Source organism: Phalacrocorax aristotelis, chromosome 4, assembly GCF_949628215.1.
Source record: "Phalacrocorax aristotelis chromosome 4, bGulAri2.1, whole genome shotgun sequence".
Lineage (NCBI taxonomy): Eukaryota > Metazoa > Chordata > Aves > Suliformes > Phalacrocoracidae > Phalacrocorax > Phalacrocorax aristotelis.
In genome coordinates this window covers 67346234-67365960 of record NC_134279.1, presented here as the reverse complement: position 1 = coordinate 67365960, position 19727 = coordinate 67346234, and the positions used below count along the sequence as shown (strand labels likewise).

Sequence of the window (19727 nt, the reverse complement as noted above, 5' to 3'; positions counted from 1 at the left end):
AAATTAAAAAAAAAAATTAGTTTGGTTGCTCCTGTTTACTGAGAGCTTTAAAAGGTGATGCCTCATATTATAACTGTGCTGAAAAGGAAAGTGCAGCAGTTGTATTTCAAGGTTTACCTCTTGCTCTTCAGTTGCTCATTCTGAAATGGTAAATATGTTAAGCAGCTTTAGAAAGAAGATAAGCTTATACCTCAGCTTCTAGCTGAGTAGAGGACAAAGGTATAACAACAAAAATAAACAACTACAGAGATCTCTCACTCACTGGAACCATCAAAAGAGCTAGTAGCTCTGTTCCTTGACATCTGGCTCCACAGTTAAAAACTGAGGAATAATATTCTAAAAATGCATTAAATAGTAGTGGTGATTTTTTTACTGAACTATAAAAAAAGAAAATAAAATATTAGCCTGACTTATTGTATAAGCAATTTAATAGAAGGCTTTTATTTCAGGAAATAATATGCATTACACTAGCTCCAAGATATTTGATGTGAAAAGAATTTTAGGTTTGTCCTGGTTTCGGTTGTGATAGAGTTAATTTTCTTCCTAGTAGCTGGTATAGTGCTGTATTTTGGATTTAGGGTGAGAATAATGTTGATAACACACAGATGTTTTAGTTGTTGCTGGGTAGTGCTTGTACTAATCAAGGACTTTTTCAGCTTCCCGTGCTCTGCCGGGCGCACAAGAAGCTGGGAGGGGAGAGGGCACCGCCGGGACAGCTGATCCAAACTGACCAAAGGGATATTCCATATCATATAACATCATGCCCAGTATATAAGCTGGGGGAAGCTGCCCAGGAGGAAGGACCGCTGCTGTGGAACAGGCTGGGCAATGGTCAGTGGGAGGCGAGCAACTGCATTGTGCATCACTTATTCTTTTATCATTATTAGTATTTCCCTTCCTTTTCTGTCCTATTAAACTGTCTCTATCTCAACCCACAAATTTTACTTTTTTTTTTCCCCCGATTCTCTCCCCCATCCCACTGGGGTGGCGGGGGTGAGCCAATGGCTGTGTGGTGTTCAGCTGCCTACTGGGTTAAACCACAAGGTTTTACTCTCATTTACCACCGAGAACAGCACTTCTGCTTGAAAACTGTATACTTATAAATAAAATTTCACTTTGCATTATGAGCTATTCATCATCTTGAAGTCTTTAAATACACATCACTAACCTCTGTTACATCAAAGTACGTACTGTTTAGGTCAGAGAGCGCTTTATCCTTAGTTGTGTTGTACTGGCTCACTAAGTAGTCAATTTGCTGAAAAGAAGATGGTAAAAAAACTATTAATATAATTGGAAAAAAGTAATATGTTAAAATAATTAGTCAAACTGCCACTTTGAAACTATCAAAATATTTGTGCAAACCACCAAAATCCTGGCTCTCTACTGCTTTCAGTTAGCTATTTTAAAACCTTGCTTGGCAGAACCGCACATAATAAAAAATGTGTTGAATTGGGAAATCTACTTGGAGCATCTCTGGTGTAAATGATTCAACTTAGAAGTGTTAAGTAGCAGGAACTGTGACCTTATAAAGGCTTCACGTCAGTCTGGGCATTATTAGTTTTGTATCTCTGTCTCTGCTATTTGATTTTTCCAGTGGCATTAGTTCCTCCTTCACAGAAGGACACATGGCAAGTTGTTTGGGTGGTAATTTTGAAGCAATTCAACAAGCTTGTATCTGGGCAGCCCCTCAGAGCTTCCCTTGCGGAAAGGAGCTGGCTGCTCTGTCTTAATGCAACTGTGTTTCCTAAGTGGGTTTGGCCCAGTCAACTTGGGCTCTTCCAAGACACCATAACAATATGAAACAACACCTTAGTTATCACCAGATCCTGAGTTTGGATTAAAATGCTATCAAAGAACCATCTCAAGTTGAAATCTTACTCTACTAATTTTGAAAATACATTAATTTTGAATTATGAATCCTATGCCAACTGAGTTAATGTAATGGCTAACACACTTGACAAATGGGGTTCCCATTTTAAACGTGACTCACATGTGTACCAAAGTGTATCTGCCTTGCAATCTCCAACTTCCCGTGGAGTAAATAAAAAAAATAACAGACAAAAAAAAAACATCAAACCAACCTATCAATCATACAGCAGTGGTGGTTGTAATTAAATGACAAAAGTATGAGGCAGACCTCCTTTTTCTAAAAAAAAGGAGAAAAAATTGAGAACTCCTTACTACAAAGGCTGTAGGTGCACTTTTGTTTGTTTGTTTTGTCATCCTAGGCTAACATGAGGACTAAAATTTTGCAGGGCTACAGGTTTTGCATTGTCTCCAGCAATGTCACAGACAAAAGGCGATTCTGTATAACTAATAGTGTTATCACTCATCGTCTACAAATCTTCTATGACATGAACCCTTAACGCGACTTCTTTTTACAAATCCTCTTATATGCTGTACACCTCATCCTGATGATCAAGGACATTGGTTAGGATTTCAGAGCTTTATAGCCAATTGGTTGGATTTTACAACTTCTTCAAGAAGCTGAAGTCCTTCTCCTACCCTTGAGAAATTCTTACAAATGTCTGCGTATACATGATACCGATGTACTTTGTCTGTCAAAATTACTTAGAAGATATATCTGACTGCATCATTAAGTGCTATCAAGTCTAAAAATGAAAAATAAATAATCCTGCCCAGAAACTAAAAACCATTACCTGAGACTTTGAAGAATTCCTGGCACAAATGTTCAACTCCTGACACTTAAATTCAATAATTCAGGCATTTTTATTAACTTTTTAGCTACTGTCCATTTTTTTTCCTCTATTAAGGCAGTTGCTTCTACATAACAGATTTTTCTGTGTTTTCCAGTGTTTCCTGTTGTTGGCACTCAGCGTGCTGTGAAGGGGAGTCTAGTGGTTCCCAATGCAACTGGATTACACCTTCTTGTGCCTTGAGTCAGCTCCAGACTGACAAAAGGCACTCGTTCCAAGAGAGATTGTTGGCATGACCTCCACTTCCTGCCATATACCACCATCACTGGACAGTCACAATGCCATGCACAAACAAATAATTGCATATGGAACAACTCCAGATATGGAAATCTATTACAGCATCCCTCAGATGTCTTCTGTTCTCATACAGTCCTGTCAGCCAAAAACCACCTCATAGGTTATGGGAGCCCAGAGTTACTGTGTTACTATGACTGAGATGCTACCACACTCATGGATCCCACATAATTGTATGAATTCCACCAATTTCTAATTTATCAGTCATGTGCAAATAAAACAGATTAATTAAATTAAACTAATTAACAAAAGCCAAGATAATAGGACTGTTGGACTTTTTTCCTCCTAATCTATAAAGAACTGAAATTTGTACATGGAAAAGTTTACAGGTCTTCCTTACCAGCGTTTTTTTGATGTTGTTGTTGGTTTTGTTTTTTTTTTTTAAATGCAAAAAAAAGATCTGCAGAGGACTGCTTTTGGGACTTTAAGGAAAGGTTGACGGTAGAAAGGACAGAAGCGTTCCTGTTTAGTGTGGCACAGAATGACACTGGTTTGAAGAAAAAACAGTAGAAAATACTTCTGGAAAAGAAGTTATTGTAGCTCACTCCCAGAGCACATACAAGTAAGTTCAAAATGCAAGGAAACAGGGAGGAGCAAGAAGAAATCCAAGTTTTCATACAATATCTTTTTTTAAAATATGTATTCCTTTTAAAACCATATTTTCTTTCAAATGATTCAGCTTCTGCTACCAATTGACACTAGTTCAATAGGAGGAAAAGGGCCTACAAGCATCATCACAGCATAATCCAGGAGTACAGCTCAAAAGTTGCTCAAAGAATGCTGATCCATGAGGATAACTCCCAAATATTTACTGCTATGTGTAAATATCTTACCTTGCATCACTTATTCTAGTTCGTGAGACTGACACATAAAGGATAAACAAAATACTGCAGGTGTGATTTATACCAAATAGAAAGAAAGAACTGTTTTCTGCAATATTTCTTACTTAAAACCTCTTCCCTACAACCCCCATTCCCCATAAACAAAAAATACTTTACCGCTGGAGTGTCGTTAAGGAAAATTTTCAGATCTTTAAAATTACTGTTAACCAGTTTCTTTGCTCCTCGGACTTGGTTAGTTAAATGCTGGTTGGCAGCATATGCACAGAGCACTCCAACACTACAAAAAATACAGATAACAGGTATTTCTTTATTACTGTAAATGCCCATTCTGACATAAAACAGAACCAAAAAAGTACAGCAAAAAAGTCAATATTATCAAAATAAAGTTCTCAATAAATTTACACGCACTGTTTTTCTTACTACAAGTTCTCACATGCACCACGAGGCGGAGTAGAAGAATTAGCCATAAGGGCTGATATTGTACTACGGATTCAAAAGAAGAAGGGAAAAATCTATGTTAACCCAAAGTCTTCAGAAGTTATTAACGTACAGCTACCTATTCATTTGCATTGATACTGTCAGAAAATGTGTATAGCCTAGGTAAATTGTACAAGACTTAGAAATGTTAGGCTCTTTTAGAAGTATCATTACCCTTGACACAGCTACAAGCAAATGCTCATAAAATAATTGTAAAAAGAAATATTTTTCATTTGAGAACTTCAGCAACATTTACTCATAATGGCCCAATTTATTTACATAATTGCATAGATCTTTTAAAAGCACAAGAATAGTCCCTATTAACACTAAAATAATACATAACAGTAAAACAAACGGAGGAATGTGAGCTAGACTTGCAGTCAGCACTGCTGCTGATTATTTTCTGTTTGATCATTCCCCACTGTAAAATTCTAATTACAGCACGGCAGATCTGCACAAACAGTAAATAAAAAGGCAATTAGAAGTCCCATGAGAGGCTTCAAAAGCTCTCTCGTCATCCTTAGTTTTTTGTTTAGTTTAGCTGTAAAATAATAGACTTCAACAGAAGGACGACTTTTTGTTTTCAAACATCTCACATTCACAACACCTAACCTTTCAGACAAGCACCAGAAAAATCAAAAGTAACCACGGAGTGGTAACAGCCTCAAAAGCAGGCTGACTACAAATCCAGTTGATAGGTTAAGCACTAACTTTCCACAGATTTGGCTGCTAGGAAGCACAGACCACTCAACACAGGCATGACACATCCCCAAAGGGCAAATGCTGCCTGGAGGCTGCAGTCAGGTGCATTACAGGGAATTCCTGGATGGCACATTTGTTCAGTCTCTTGTTTTGCATTGTAGTACAACAGCTTAACACCAGAGAGGCAGTACCCTGAAAGGCCATCACAGACATTCAAACGACAGGAGAAGGGAGTCACAAACACAAATGATATTGTACTCCTCCCAGACTGTCAAAATTCCTGAGTTGGGGTGTCAAGGCAACCTAAACTCTAATATTTTTAAATAAGACTTAGAGAAAACCCATAGCAGGCTCCCTGCTGGACAAAAAATATATATGGTAAGTATAATTCTTGCTCCAAAGAATGTTCAAAGGAAGCCATAATACAGCCACATAAATGAGAAATGAGATGGTAGAAAGTGAATGGGTACCTAGAACAACATGATTTGCATATCCTGGCAAGACAGGAGCAAACAGCCCAATGATGCTTGTCTCCTATTACCGGTGATCTAAAACCACACCTTTATCTTTATTTTGCTTCTCCTGTTTTAGCTTTCTGAACAGGTACAGGCTTATTCTCCCAGTAAAACTGGCCTCAAGTAAAAGAATTTTTTCTCCTCTGACAAATACTCTCAGTAGGAAAATTCTGATTTCAGACCATGATACCAGGAGAAATGGCAAGACTGTATGCCACAGGTGCTGGTCTATTAGGATTCCTTCACCAATATTTTTTCTCAATATCCAAAAGAAATCAGAACAGGATGTCAGAGTTTGACATAAAGAGGTTGCTTCTCTACCCAAAAATTCACAGCTATGTCTTCAAAACTGGCTATTCACTACCTTCCCAAAAGTCACTAATGAATGACAGCACACCCATATTTATCTTACTACTTATTTAACTAACAGCAAATGCCATAGTTTTATTTCCACTTTGACCAACACTCAAGCAGGCATTATCGTCAGATACCACCCATGGAATGAGAACTCAGAATGCATAAAATTACACGAAACTGAGCAACTTTCAACGTAAGCAGAAGTAAGCAGTTTCATTTTGAACACAAACAATCTATTTCTTTTCTCTCTACAGTGATGGTAATTGGTTTTAAATATTTTTTTTTAATCAGAAGACAAACTATCTCAAGCTATCAGGAAAAGTAAACATTTGTATATCACTCTGAGGTTTGGAGCTTATAACAATGTCCTTGTTCTTTGGACAGCCAGCATTTTTATGTCCTTTCAATGTTATGCTCACAGAGCAGAAAGGTCAACTGGAAGCTAACAAAACAGTACTTTGTAAGACTTAACACGATCATTTTTCTCTTCAGTCTCCTAAATGGAAGGAGTGGGAGGAAGCAAGATAGCAGAGCTGCTTTAAGCAGACAAGGCACTTGAACAATTGTGACTGCATTCTGAATGTAACTGAACAAATACACAACATGGGAGAGGAAAAAATAATCTATTTGTTATATAACTGAGCCTTGAGACAACATTCAACAAGCAGCTACAAGGACAGAGACATAAAGCAGGAATAAAAAGGACAAGCCTTTTTCTGTAACAGATGAGAGAATTGTTTTAACAGTCTCTTTGGGAGTCAGATATTCCACACTCAATTTCTTGTCAGATTTCACAGACCGATATAAATGTTACTAATACAGTTGCTGGGTGGACCCAAGCTTTTCCTTCAGCTGTGCTTGCCAAAAAATTTAAGTCACAGAACAGAAACCCTGAACAGATTTACATACTGAGGAAGTGTCACCTTCCTCACTACTAGCTAACGAATTTAAGAAAATAATGGGCTAGAGATTTCTATACCAACTTTTCACCAATTCTTTCAGATAATGTTGATTTCCAGGTTCTGAACAACGTGCGTTACCAATCTTGCAAAGCCAAGAGGCCTCCTATGAAGCCTGCATGAGGTACCTGCCAAGACACCAAGTATCATTCCCTTCCTTCAGACTTGGGTTTCCGTACCTTCATACACAATAACATACGCTCTTCCCTGAGGTTGTGGATAACACAAGCTCTCTTGGAAGGACAGAAAATTGACTAGGTTTTTTTTCTATCTACTGGCCAGGATACTTTCTATATCACTGGGATTACATTTGGTATTGCAATGTATGCTTTCTTAAACATCAAATGCTCCTTCCTTGTCTTTACGATGTAGAGGAATTAAGGAAATTACATTTCTTTCCCAAAGAAAACATGTGTTTGCCTAAGCTTGCACAGGACTAGAAATAAAATGAAATCGCAGCTCTCAGTTACCCTTGAAGAAAAGCATGTAATTGTTTTAATGATAAATTTGGAATATCAAACGACTAAGCTACCTATTTGACAGGTTATTTCTACATACTGTGCTCTTTGGCAACAGAATCCTACTTTGTATTACAACATTCTTGAATAAGACCTATGAATTACCAAAAACCTACATGTATTTCTGACTCAATCTACCAAAAGAAATACATCAAACGCAAAATGCATCTACTGGAAATGACACACTGAAGGCCTATTCATTTTAAGATAAACAACTGTGTATGTAATCACAATACTTCCGACTTGCTTCTTATACCTCTCCTTGAGGAAAGCATACTTCCCACATATGTCTCACCTTCACAGAGCATATCTAGGTAGAACTTCCAACTGAAGTCTTCTAAAATCTACATTACCAGCATACATATGTCAGTGTGAACTTGCATGCTGGCACATAGAAAAGCCATCTCCATGCTGCTAGAGTTTCCAAGAGTTGTTGTCTATATACACACAATCTACTGCAAGCTCCATGTTCGGCATCTTTCTTCTAATGATACTCTCTCCCATGCATTTGATCTGTCTTTCCCAGCCAAGGGAAAATAGCTTGGACCTGTCTTTCCATTCCAAGGACTGAAGTAGGTAGGTAGGTAGATAGATAGGCAGGCTCATGTTTCCCGCTCTTCAAAGTTCTGATCCATTGACTGAGAGAATCCCAGAACAGCTGGCATTGCAAGAGAGAGAGAAAAGATGCAGAACATACACTTAGACGGTACATCCTGAAGAAGTTCATTCCCTACAAATCCTTCCTGTTCCCTCCAGCAGCTGTCTGCACACATGTTCCATTGGAGGGCCTTTAAAGCAAAGCTCCTCTGGCAGAGACGTGGGTTCAGGGTACTCTGATGGATGCGTGCCTGGCTAAATGCATCTTCTGAAGTGGCACAGCACTTGGTGAAGGAATCTATGGCGTTCCAGTCACCTGGCCCCCAGTGCTGCATAAACTTTAAACTAAACCCAAACAATGAGAGGACCCACCTTAGTAGTTTCATGGCACATCTTGATGTAACCCTGTATTAGCAGAGATCATTCAAGTTCTTGTTCTTTTGGTTTTGTCTGCAAGTAGCCATAAGCATTTTACTTGGACAGGACTAAATTCTTTTGATTACTGTCACAGCTTATGTATGCAGCTGTGGCACAGTCTTGAGATGTGTAGATTTGGGAAGAACAACTACAGGTAAATCTTCCGTCTAAGCTGAAATTGCATGGTAACTTGGAGGAAAAGTAGAGAATAAATCCACAAGGAGACTTAGTCTGAGTCCAGTATAAGAAATAGAGCAAGAGTTGTAAGTAAATCTCAGAATTTCTCCAGTTTTTTTGTTGGGGCAATGGCTACCAACAAGACTGTCCTTTTGTGTTTCAGCATAGCAGTAAGCAAGCTGACACAGGCTTAAATACATCCAGGCATGGCATCTTCTCTTCCCTTGTGAAAGACGATTCAGGAAGGGCAGCAGAATCCTCCTTTGTACAGAGGGGAGGTAGGTGTACTGGAGACCTGAGCACTCAGGCAGGTAGGGGTCAGCAATATTAACCCTGTAAAGTCCTGTCTTGCCTTGAAGAGCATTCACAGCATTAGAGACTTAGCTGGGGAGTCATAGGAGATTATCTCCACCTGTGAAAACCCGCAGACAGAGCTCAGGCCAACCCCTCCCTCAGGGTAAGCATCTGATACACCTGATGTCTTACACAAAAGGGGAAAAAAAGGATGAATTAAAGAGGCAGTTTCTCTAGTCCTGAAAAGCATGTTACCAGAGATCACTGATCTCCCAGTCATGACCTGGGAAGAAGCATTTGCCAATGCTGGGTATGCTTAACACCACAAGAACAGCTAGCAGCAAATATACGAGTTAAAGAGACCAACAACTGAGGTGATCTCTTAATTCCTCTGCTGACAAGAAACATTCCTCAGCCATTATAACCAAAACATAGTGTCCTGCAACACAACATCCCGCAATATGACCTAAAGATAGCTGGCAAGCTCTGTGAGTTACCTTCAGTTTTGACATACTGAGAGGTAATTTAGTAACTTACTTTCTTTGAGGCAACATTGTACTATGAAGAACTTTTGCCCAGTCTTCACGGCAGGGATGCACCTATTGCCTACAATACTATTCAGCTTTCTGGTCTTCAGAATACTTAAGTATCATGTTTGCTAGTGATGCCTGGGAGAAAAGAGCATGTTCCCATACCAGATATCAGTGTGGTCTACTTTTAAGCATAGGCAAGGTCTCAATTTGTCATAGCAAAGACTAGTAATAAGAAAAAAATAAGTCTAGGTTACAGCAAAATGACAAAGTCAGTCCCACCTGACTGAATAGTCACACAGAAAAGATCAAAACACTTGATTTTTTTTTTTTTAATATAATAAAAAAATAAGGATAGTAGGCAGGTGAAAATACGAAGAAGTTGAAGGAAAACAAAAAAACCTGAAAGCAAACCATGTACTTTGAAAGCATCTACAGGCAAAAGAAAAGTCTGGATTGTAGCCCCTCATCACCTGTTACACACACAGCACAGGAGTATGCTCCTAACGCTAATAGCGCAAAAATGTTTCCAAACTCCAGGATTTTACAGTGAGTGCACGCACGGTTTAAACAACTCAGTGCCCAAAAGAAAATCCATTGTTTTGAACTAACAAGAAAATCTGGAGGACAGCAAATACTGAAGGAGGTCACACAACTGCTTTTCTCACCACTACCACTCTTATCAGGGACAAAGGAGTATGTTGTACCTCAAGTTCTCCATGAGGTGGTAATTAAACATAGGACACAGTATCTTATGTTCTTAAATTTAATTTAACATTCGCAATTGCCATTTTGAGACTGGCAAAAAATTCATTTGCCAAATTAAAACTTAATTATTTTTTGTTTCACACCTACATTCCTCTTAAGTGAGTACATAAGGATCTGTGCATAGCAATGGTAGCAGCATTTTTATAATGCAGTCACATTTTCTTTAATAAGCAATAATATTAGACTAACAAAAAAATTTCTGCACCTGTAGGCTAATATAGTAACATTACTTGTCACATGACACTGCAAAATTAGTGCTATACCAAGCTTTATATTGTTCTCTTTATTACACTTGCCTTATTATTAAAGAAGCAACAAAAAGAAATGTTGCAAAACAGCTCCTCTGACAGTCAGCATTTTTCTTCTGTCTTTGATGCATTTCCCCACCACAGTTGTCACAGCAACGACACATACAGAAGCAAAGTCCCACAAGAGGCAGTAACAAAATAAATAGCAATCCCAAGGCTGCGGAGACTATAAAACCGATTTCATAGTAGATGGCCTGTAATTCAGACAAAAATAGTGGTAATAGCAGGTATCACTGGCAACTGCAATCAATATAGAGCAAATAATTAAAAATCAAACTACAGACTAAACCATCTACTAAATTACCAAGGTTATGGACTTGGTGTATTTTGTCAATAACTGACAACTTTTCTAACAAAAATATATATAACATTGTAGATACTGATAGCTAATAATTATTTAGCTAGAATATTAGCTAGGTAAACTAAGGAGTGAGTGATAAGAGAGAGATATGCTCACAAACAATGAACGTGAATAGATGCAATTAAAATAGGTTAAAAATGAACACATTCGAATTCCTGGACCACAAAGTTACTGTTTCTCACATCTGTTTCCAAAAGGCTCCACAAATGTCAGCAAGGCTGACTAGATCAACACTTCAACTGGGAGGGAGGCTTGTTTTCCTTTTTAATCAGTTATGAGTGTAAAGATTTGTATGAACCGCAAAGGGAAGCACTTCACTGGAAGATCAATTGCAATGGCAGAGGTCTCTCCAAACTGCTGAAGTAAAAACTGCTTAGGCACTGGAAAACTTGAAGGAGTGGATTTTAAGCTCTCTCAGGTAAAGACATTAGTCTGCTGCCAAACAGCAAAGCAGCAGCAACTAAAAGGACATTTTTAAAAGCTGGAGGAGTGAAAGGGAATGCTACAATGCAATATCCCAACTTGCTTTTACACTGGAAGCAGTTCAGATGCCCCAGGACCAAGAAGCTGGGCCAAGCAGCCCTGGCACAGCCCCACGCAAGGCAACGTGGCTTCCAGGGGACAAGCTGCAAGCTGGCCATGCTGTTTCCCTCTGCTGCAAACACAAGCCAACACATCCAGAACCGGATCGGGCAGGTGTCTGCACAGAGGTAGACAGCCCCAGTGGTCCTTCTTCCCCAATGAATCTCTTTTCTCCTTTCCTTTCCCAATTTTAGGAGAACTAATTCTCACACTAGTATGTTGAGTCCTCTTCTCTTTTACTAATCCGCCAGCACAAGGGCAACTTGGCAGCACAAGGATGAAATTGAGGCTGCATATTGTCCTGCAAAGTAAGTTACAATTGCTCACAAGCTATCAGTCATGCTCCAGTTCCAGCTTTGCTGATGCCCTTCCTCACAATCCCTAATTACCAACTGATCCAAATACAGCAACCAACACCATTAGCAGAGTGGCAAATTTCTGACTGAATTACCAATTCTAGGATGAAATTTTTTTTTTTATTGTTATTATTAACTGCTGGTTAAAAGCTGTTATCCCTTCTGAAGAATACAAACTAGATGCTTGGAAGAAGAACTTGGCTAGACTTTGCAGAAGAATCACCATTTTCTAGTTAGATGAACACCTCAGAAATTATTTGATAACAGATTTTAAAATACGTTAGATGGAAAAACACATTTTTAAATAACATTAAAAACAGTTATGGATGTTTTAATAGAAATAGTGCGTACAGACATGGTTAGTTTCTTTTTGAAGCTGTACATCTACCATAAGACATTACCTGAAGAGTCAGGACAACATTTTCTGGCTGTGGAAGTCAAAACAAATGGAGAATGTGTATAATACACAGGCAGCATGCACAAAAACAGATCATGTGAATAATGAATAATTAACCACAACCAAAACAATTAATAACACAGAAACAATAATAAAAAGCCACTAAAGTAAAATAATGCATAGAAGCATCATTAAATAATTATGGAAAATTATTTACAATAAAATACATAGTAGATAATTTCTGGTTTCCTTGTTAAGTGAAAGGAATCTAGGATCTGTCCAACAAATATTTCCATCTTAAAACAACAACAGACCTGTTATTTCTACACTGAACATCTGTTTCATATAATTCCCAACACATCTCACAGAATAGAAGGCCAGAGATGGCATTACTTCGTGGTTTAGTGATTTCTTCATTAATTCCACCTATCATAACTGACCTATGATATTCCTGACCAACTTTTTCTTTTTAATGCTTATTTTATTTTGGCATAAAAGCAGCACTTTTAGTAGCAGTTTTGGGGCCGCAAGACATTACACACAAAATTCACCCCCACTTTTAACTAATTATGTCAGGGTTTATTTTAAATTATTCAAAAGTCAAAAAAAAGAAAAGGCATTTAAGAAGGACTGAAGAAGTCTATTTATCAAATTCTTAACTGATTTCTTATCTGTAATTTCAGAAAAACATTGAAAACTAAGTATTAAATGACAGGAATTTCAGAAGAATCCAGTTTGCCCTTTGTTTCCACAATGGAAATAGAATTTCTTGTATTCTTCCCCTCTATCTCTGTATGACAAGTTCACAGCTGATAATGCTTTCCCCTTTCTCATAAGCAGAAAGGGGAAGCAGACAACCTAAAGACAGCAAGACCCCTCCACCCGAAGTCTGATGTGTGACAATCAAATATTCTCAAGTTTTAGGAAATTTTTTTCAGCACCACACACATCTTTATAAAACTGCTACTGTACAATAAGCTTAAAACATTCAAAATCATATTTGGAACTATACTTCTAATGGGAGAAAAACAAATGCTTACCCTCCCTTAAAAATCTGGTACCAAGTATGATTTTGAACGTTTTAAGCAAGCCCGTCTCCCTGCAGAAGTAAAGCAATGGCAGCAGCAGCGAGGTGGCTCCCCCTGAGCAGGCACAGCAGCTGTCCTGGCAGATTGCTGTCCCTGACAGGGGACGGGGAGACGTTGATGGTAAGAGTCCAACTGGGAACACAGGGACATGCAGCAGAGAAGTGGGAAGGGCCTCCTGGGTCACTAACACATACTACAAATAGGTTAAAAAAACTAAAAAGATACAGAGGAACGACAGTAGATATTTAACAGGATAAATATCAGAACCAGATTTCCTGTTCTCGCTACTGAAGGGCTGCTCCCAATGCTTGGTGAACTAGTACATCTTCCTACATGGATATACACGGCGCATTTCTGTCCCTTTGCTTCTGTCATAGAACCTTCTTTTGTCCAAATACCAGTTTCTTTCTTCCTGATGTTTCCTCTCTGTCTGTATTAATAAAGAATAATCACTCCCCTTATCAATGATTTTGCTAAGCTAAGCAAATTCTTCCCGTCTCCTCTGAAGACCTGTGTGTTTCCCAGATCATCCTACTACACTCTTTCTGAACCCATCCTACTCTGAGTTCATTCTCCCTGAATTTGAGTGATCAAAACCACAGGCAACATTTCTAACTACTTACCCACACCCTTCAGTGACATTCACAGTTCCTTATCCCACTGGAAATTCCTCCAGGGGCGCATCTACAGCCATGCTGGCCTCTTCACAGCTACCTCTCATTGATGCTTCTATCTTCTGAGGGACTGTCTACTTGTCTTGATAGATTTTCCTTTTCCAAATTTGTTTTAAAGTTTTGCATTGTATTCAGGTCAAAATTAGGACCTATAAATGGCCTATATCTGTTTTACTTTCTAAGCACACCTAATATTTTATTTGCCATTCTATAGTCACATGGTACTTTAACAAGTGTCTCCACTACTCAGGATTACAGCCGTCATTAGTCCCAAATTTCTTACATAGTAGTTACTAAATACTGTACCTGCTCTCGTGTATACCACCTATGGTCTAATGGTTTTGCCCAAAGACTGTCAACGAAATCGACCCTACATTCCTCGCTGGGTGTGCAGACACCCTCACAGAGCCCCACAAAACAAGCACATGGGATCGGCAAGAGTCGCTTGATGCAGCATAATGGCAATACCCACACACTCAGATGTCATACAGATTTTATCAAGCTACTGAAGCAATAGGTTCATTATTGGGAAGACATGGAAGCACTGGGATTTGAAGGGGGAAAGCCTAATGTCATTCAGGTCATCCAGATCCAAGGCAATAGCTCAGAGCCTGTATGCCAAGTTTCATACTGATCTTCTGACAGGTATACCATACTGCAGGGAGTACAAGCAAGTAGCTCACACAAAGTAACATGTCCATTGTGTGGGCCTGGTTAAGGTTCCTATTGCAGGCACTCAACCTGTGACCTGCTTCAAAGATGGGGTACTGTCCTCGAGAACAGCCCAAAATCAGATCCGCTCTATGTTCTATCTTCTCTTGCTTCCAAGTACCCCATGAATTTCAACTCCTACAGGATAACCACAAACCTAAAGAGAGAATGGAAAATATCCTTGGTGTTATTAGCATGCCATGAAACTAAAATGCTACGGAAACTTCATTTTACAAAGGCACCAGAACCAGCACAAAAATTCAGCTTTTTGAGGACGATAGCTGAAGCTAACATGAGAGCTGAGCAGTAATGGTTCTCTCTAAGCATTTTTAAACAAAAGCAGTATTTTTCAATACAAAGAGCCTTCAATCTTTGTGCAACAGATGCCACAATCACATTACAGTTGGAATTTATAAGTGAGCCTTAACTATGCATAGCTTCTTTGCACTGGCTTACGAAAAAAATTTTTAAATATTTTTGAAAGGTTTTGGTCCCAAATTTTGCATGAAACGACCATATACATCATTCACAAACTTCATTCTTGCATCCTGTTGATATAGCTTTAAAATACTATTTCCTATTTTAGAAAAAAACTGAATTTCAAAGTCATTGTTTTATTTTATGCAGATACACGTAGACAATTTACCTTTTGATAATCGCCCTGTGTATTTCCAAACTTCTGCTGTGCTAGTTTTCTGATGAGATCTGAAAATAAGCAAGAATATTCCAGAGTTTTAAACTACATAAATAATAAAAATGGGGGAAAAAAGACGGTATGAACTCTATTGTTAGGTAGGCAAGATGAAATTAAGAACAGACATCAACAGGATAGGCAAGCACATAAGTGTTTCCATAAACCTGTCTTTAATATTTTAAATCAACTGTACATTTTATGAGGTCACAGGAAGATACCAGGTTATCTACCAATTAATCAATTCCTGCTGAAATACAGTGAAGGTTTTTCTGAGGTCATCCTCTGTAACACAGCATCATTATTAAAACTGAATCCCAAACTTACTACTTGGAAAAAGTTCAGGTATCGGCTTTGCTTCATGTTTATGACAAGTACATACATGCATATATATATAAACACACATATATGGAATTAGATAATATGCAAAAAGAGCGTGTTAACAATGACTTCATGACTGAACAGTACAAGGAAGAAGGTCCTTATTCTTGCCAACATTATCCCAATATTTCTTTTTTTTTTTTTTTTTTGGTTTTTGCGTGACTTTGCGTGAGAGTATGCAACACTGCCAAAACAAATCAGAAAGCCTAGGACATGCCAACTTACTGTGTGTGCAGCTCCATCTAACACAGTCATTTCCAACTTACTGACAATACAGACAAATACAGCAACCACCAAAAAAAGAAAGAACTTAACACAAATAGTGCCACTTAACATTATAAATATCATTCCACCATGCCAGTCTGTTTCAGTAAACACCAGCAGCTGCAGTGAATGGATCCCCTTTTCGGGATATCACCAGCCTACCCTCATCGAGGTTTTGCCAACCCTGTGGGAACTGTGCTGGGAACTGTGGCTCCCGACCATTTCTGGGATATCCTGTACCTGAAGAGGGGCATCACTAGCTCTGCAGACACTCTGCCTCAGAGGGGCATCAGCAGCTCTGGGTATGCTCCATGCTAGGTCACGTAAAAGCAGCAGCATTTGGATGTTTGGTAGAAAGGACTGTCTGAACTTTTAGTCTGCTTGATGAAGAAGAAACACATGAGGAGGGAGCACAGTTGACCTCAAGGAACACTCTGCCCACATGTTCATACAGAGCTGCACTTCATGGCACTATTTCCCCATCATTAGTCTCCCCATGTGCAACTGAACATACTTGAGAAAAACCTCCAGTAAATTACCTATCCTATGGATCAATAAAAGAACTGTAGGTTCAAAACTGGTTGTTCGCCTCCCCCAAAATCCAAGCCTTTTCAGAATTTACTACAACACTTGTGAATTATGTTCAGTGAGTTCACAGGGACTGTGATCTCATGCCTCTCTGTATCCTGTATGTGGCTCCAGAAAACAAACCCCTAAGCTAACAGCATCCATAGTCCTCCCTCCCCAAGACCCTGCAGAGGGAGCATGGACTCAACTCATCTGCAAGCTGAAGAGATCCCTGAAGAGTTCCTCACAGAAAACTGTGCCAAAGGGAAAAAAAAAACCAAACAGTAAGGCAACAACTGCTGTTTCAAGGAAGGCACTCCCTTCAAGAAAGCTGCAGCCAGTGGGACTGTCAATTAAAAAATTAAAAAAATAATCTGTTAACGTAATAGGAGTGTCCAGCTACAAATCACCCATAGATGGGATTCTAAAATGCAGAAAGCGTGCTAGCCGTAGATGATCAAGCACTCTCTACTGTGAGGCAACCTCATTTTGGAAAGACCATACGTATGCTAGAAGATAAGGCTGAATCCCATAGTAACAGAAGTAAACCCAAAACTTATGTAAAATAAGCACCCAGGAAGAACAAGAGAGTTACAATCCCTGCAAATCCTTTCAAGCTCTGCACCCTAAGAGCCAGGAGACTGCTGCAGCGGGCACACACCACTGCATGGGCAACACACAACTGATCCACTGCTGCAGCTCTGAGATATCTTGCACACTGGGGCCAGCAGAGTCCTCCCTGCATCAAACCCGTCCCCAGGCAGCATCAGTGCTTCTCAGGAAGTTTCAGCAGTGAGGAAGTATACAGCCAAGTGAGGCAGAACTGTGCAACCACCAAAAAACTAATTCACACGGGCTGTAAGACCTTTTTTTTCTTCTTCATCAGAGGCAAGATTTCTTTCTTCTTGTTTATACCTATAAATTTACTTACTTGGTAGGTATAAGAAACACAGGTGCAGAAAATTCATTGCATTATGTATTTTAAACACAACTAGATGCCTTTTAGCAAGGAGCAGAACAGGGCCAAAATAACCCTCTTGTTTACATATTTATTCAACCATTTAGCACTGTGTGACAAAACACCACAGAACAGCCTCTAAAGAGAAACTTCTACCAACTTTAATCAGAATGCAGTGGGAAAGAAGAAAAGGGAGTAGCTTCTGTGATCTCCAGTTCCATGAAGCGGTACAGACTGTCTGTGTGTGGGCAGTCAAACACAGGAGCCGACCGCCCAGGAGCCTGTGGCATCACCCTCCTTACTGCTACTCCAAAGCCAAGCAGGAGAGCACCCAGCAACCTGCCCTCGCTTCCAGGCTGCTCCTAACTCAGAGGTTCACCTTGCTTTGGAAAAGGGCTGGACCCAATGACATCCAGAGGTCCCTTTTGATCTAAATTATTCGGAAGTTATCACTCAATCATGCTGACTTTTTGTTACAAATTATTTAATGGAGGAGTGAAAGCACTGCCAGGAAGCATGTAACTGTCAGGAATCAGTACAAGATAAAATTTTAAAAGCATTAGCTTTTCCTGTTAAATAAAAGTTGAAAGTTTTTACCCATTCTTCTATAGTAGAGTGTCTGTCCGCATCACAAATTAAAATGAAAATTAAACAAAAGAAAAACATTTTACATCAAGTTTTACTTGCATGTAAAACTATAAGAGAAACAGAGGATGGTTGAGGCTGAAAGGGACCCCTCGAGATCATCCAGTCCAACCCCCCAGCTCAGCGCAGTCACCCACCGCAGGTCACTCAGGGCTGTGTCCAGCCAGGTTTTGAGCTTCTCCAAGGAGAGTATCCAATACTTAAAAAAATCAAAACAAAACCGCAAAACTGCTCTGATTATTTGTTCCTGATTCACAGTTTTTATTTATACCGTTTCCACAATTTATAGCCTGCCAGTCAAAAGAAAATGACAGAAATAAACCTGAATACACTGTCACAAAGCGATGCAGAAAACAGGATTTTCAATGTGTTTTTGAAATTTAGAGGCTCTAAAGCCTTTTCATCAGAAACTAAAACACCTTTAGGTTTATTACAAACAATAAAGCCTGGAAATATGTACAAAAAGTCCCCACATGGATTGAATAGGTTAAATAGTGAGAATAATATAGCTTTCATACATAACACAATAGCCAGTATTGCAGACCCCATTTTTCCCTTAGTTTTCTTGAATGTGAGATTTCCACGCTGAATAAAGATTTACTACTTGTATTACTTTGTAATGATTTTTTAGAAGTAACATGAAGCTTCAGGGGGGTTTCTCACCAGGCAGCACACAGTGATTGACCAGTCTTTGCCATTTATTTACTATTTCAATAGCCTTCAGTATCAACTGGATGAGACATATTCCCAGTTAGTTAATTTGAAATTAAATGTAGAATTCATATATATTCCCATTAAAAAAAATTCCTATAAAAGAATGCGAGATTACGTGCAGTTACTCAGCCATGCATCTGTAAGCACAAACTCGCCTTAGCAGTTCTGCAGAATCAGAATCTCCCTATTAGGTTTTACGCACATTGATAGGAACCAGGGTTACTACTGCAGCGCTTAAGGGTTAAGCAAGGGAACGTCCTGTGCCAGGTATTGTGTAAACACAAGCACTATATTTTCAGGTATGGTTACACTGCTCACTGTAGCGTAATGAAGAGACACCTCAGCTCACATTTAATTCAGTCTGTGATTTTGGTTTGCTTTTCTGAAGCACCTTTCCTCCCTAGCTAGAACACCTCATCTCCAGCATTCAAATAAAATTTTATTTAAAATTGAACTAAGGTAACTCCACATGACTCTCTTCTGCGTTACTGGTAGAGTACCACCTTGAGGCTGATTTCTGTTTCAAATATAAAAGTGCCTAGGACGGTGTGATAAAAAGTGGTGTCCTCTATTTTCAAATTAATGGGATTACTTCAGAGATCTCGGCTTGACCAGCTGCACACATTGTTTCACAGGACCAGTAATCCAAGGCTTTAGCACAGACACATTTTATCACTGGGGTTAAAGAGATTTACCTTGGGAGGCTCATTTACACAGCTAATTACATTACTGCTTTGCTCTGTCTCCTTCCCGTTCTCATCACACATGCAAAATGCCATCTGCCCTAGCAAATCTAACTAGCCAGATGAACTATTAATTTACCAATGCAATTTGTGATGAAATATTAAGCACCTCTGAGAATCCCT

General features: G+C 39.0%; 1 protein-coding gene across 8 annotated transcripts in view; it reads right to left on the bottom strand.

Annotated features, from left to right (window-relative positions):
• Window positions 1-19727, bottom strand: part of PROM1 (prominin 1) — a 68406-nt gene that overhangs the window by 26654 nt on the left and 22025 nt on the right. For 5 of the 8 annotated variants that reach the window (XM_075091823.1, XM_075091825.1, XM_075091827.1 and 2 more), the window contains exons 3-7: window positions 15288-15346; window positions 12173-12199; window positions 10461-10666; window positions 4010-4130; window positions 1192-1255 (exon numbers count right to left, since the gene is read on the bottom strand). In XM_075091823.1, coding sequence (XP_074947924.1) covers window positions 1192-1255; window positions 4010-4130; window positions 10461-10666; window positions 12173-12199; window positions 15288-15346 — 477 coding nt within the window. The remainder of the gene's footprint in view (window positions 1-1191; window positions 1256-4009; window positions 4131-10460; window positions 10667-12172; window positions 12200-15287; window positions 15347-19727) is intronic. The other 3 variants (XM_075091826.1, XM_075091829.1, XM_075091830.1) reach the window with 2 other exon arrangements.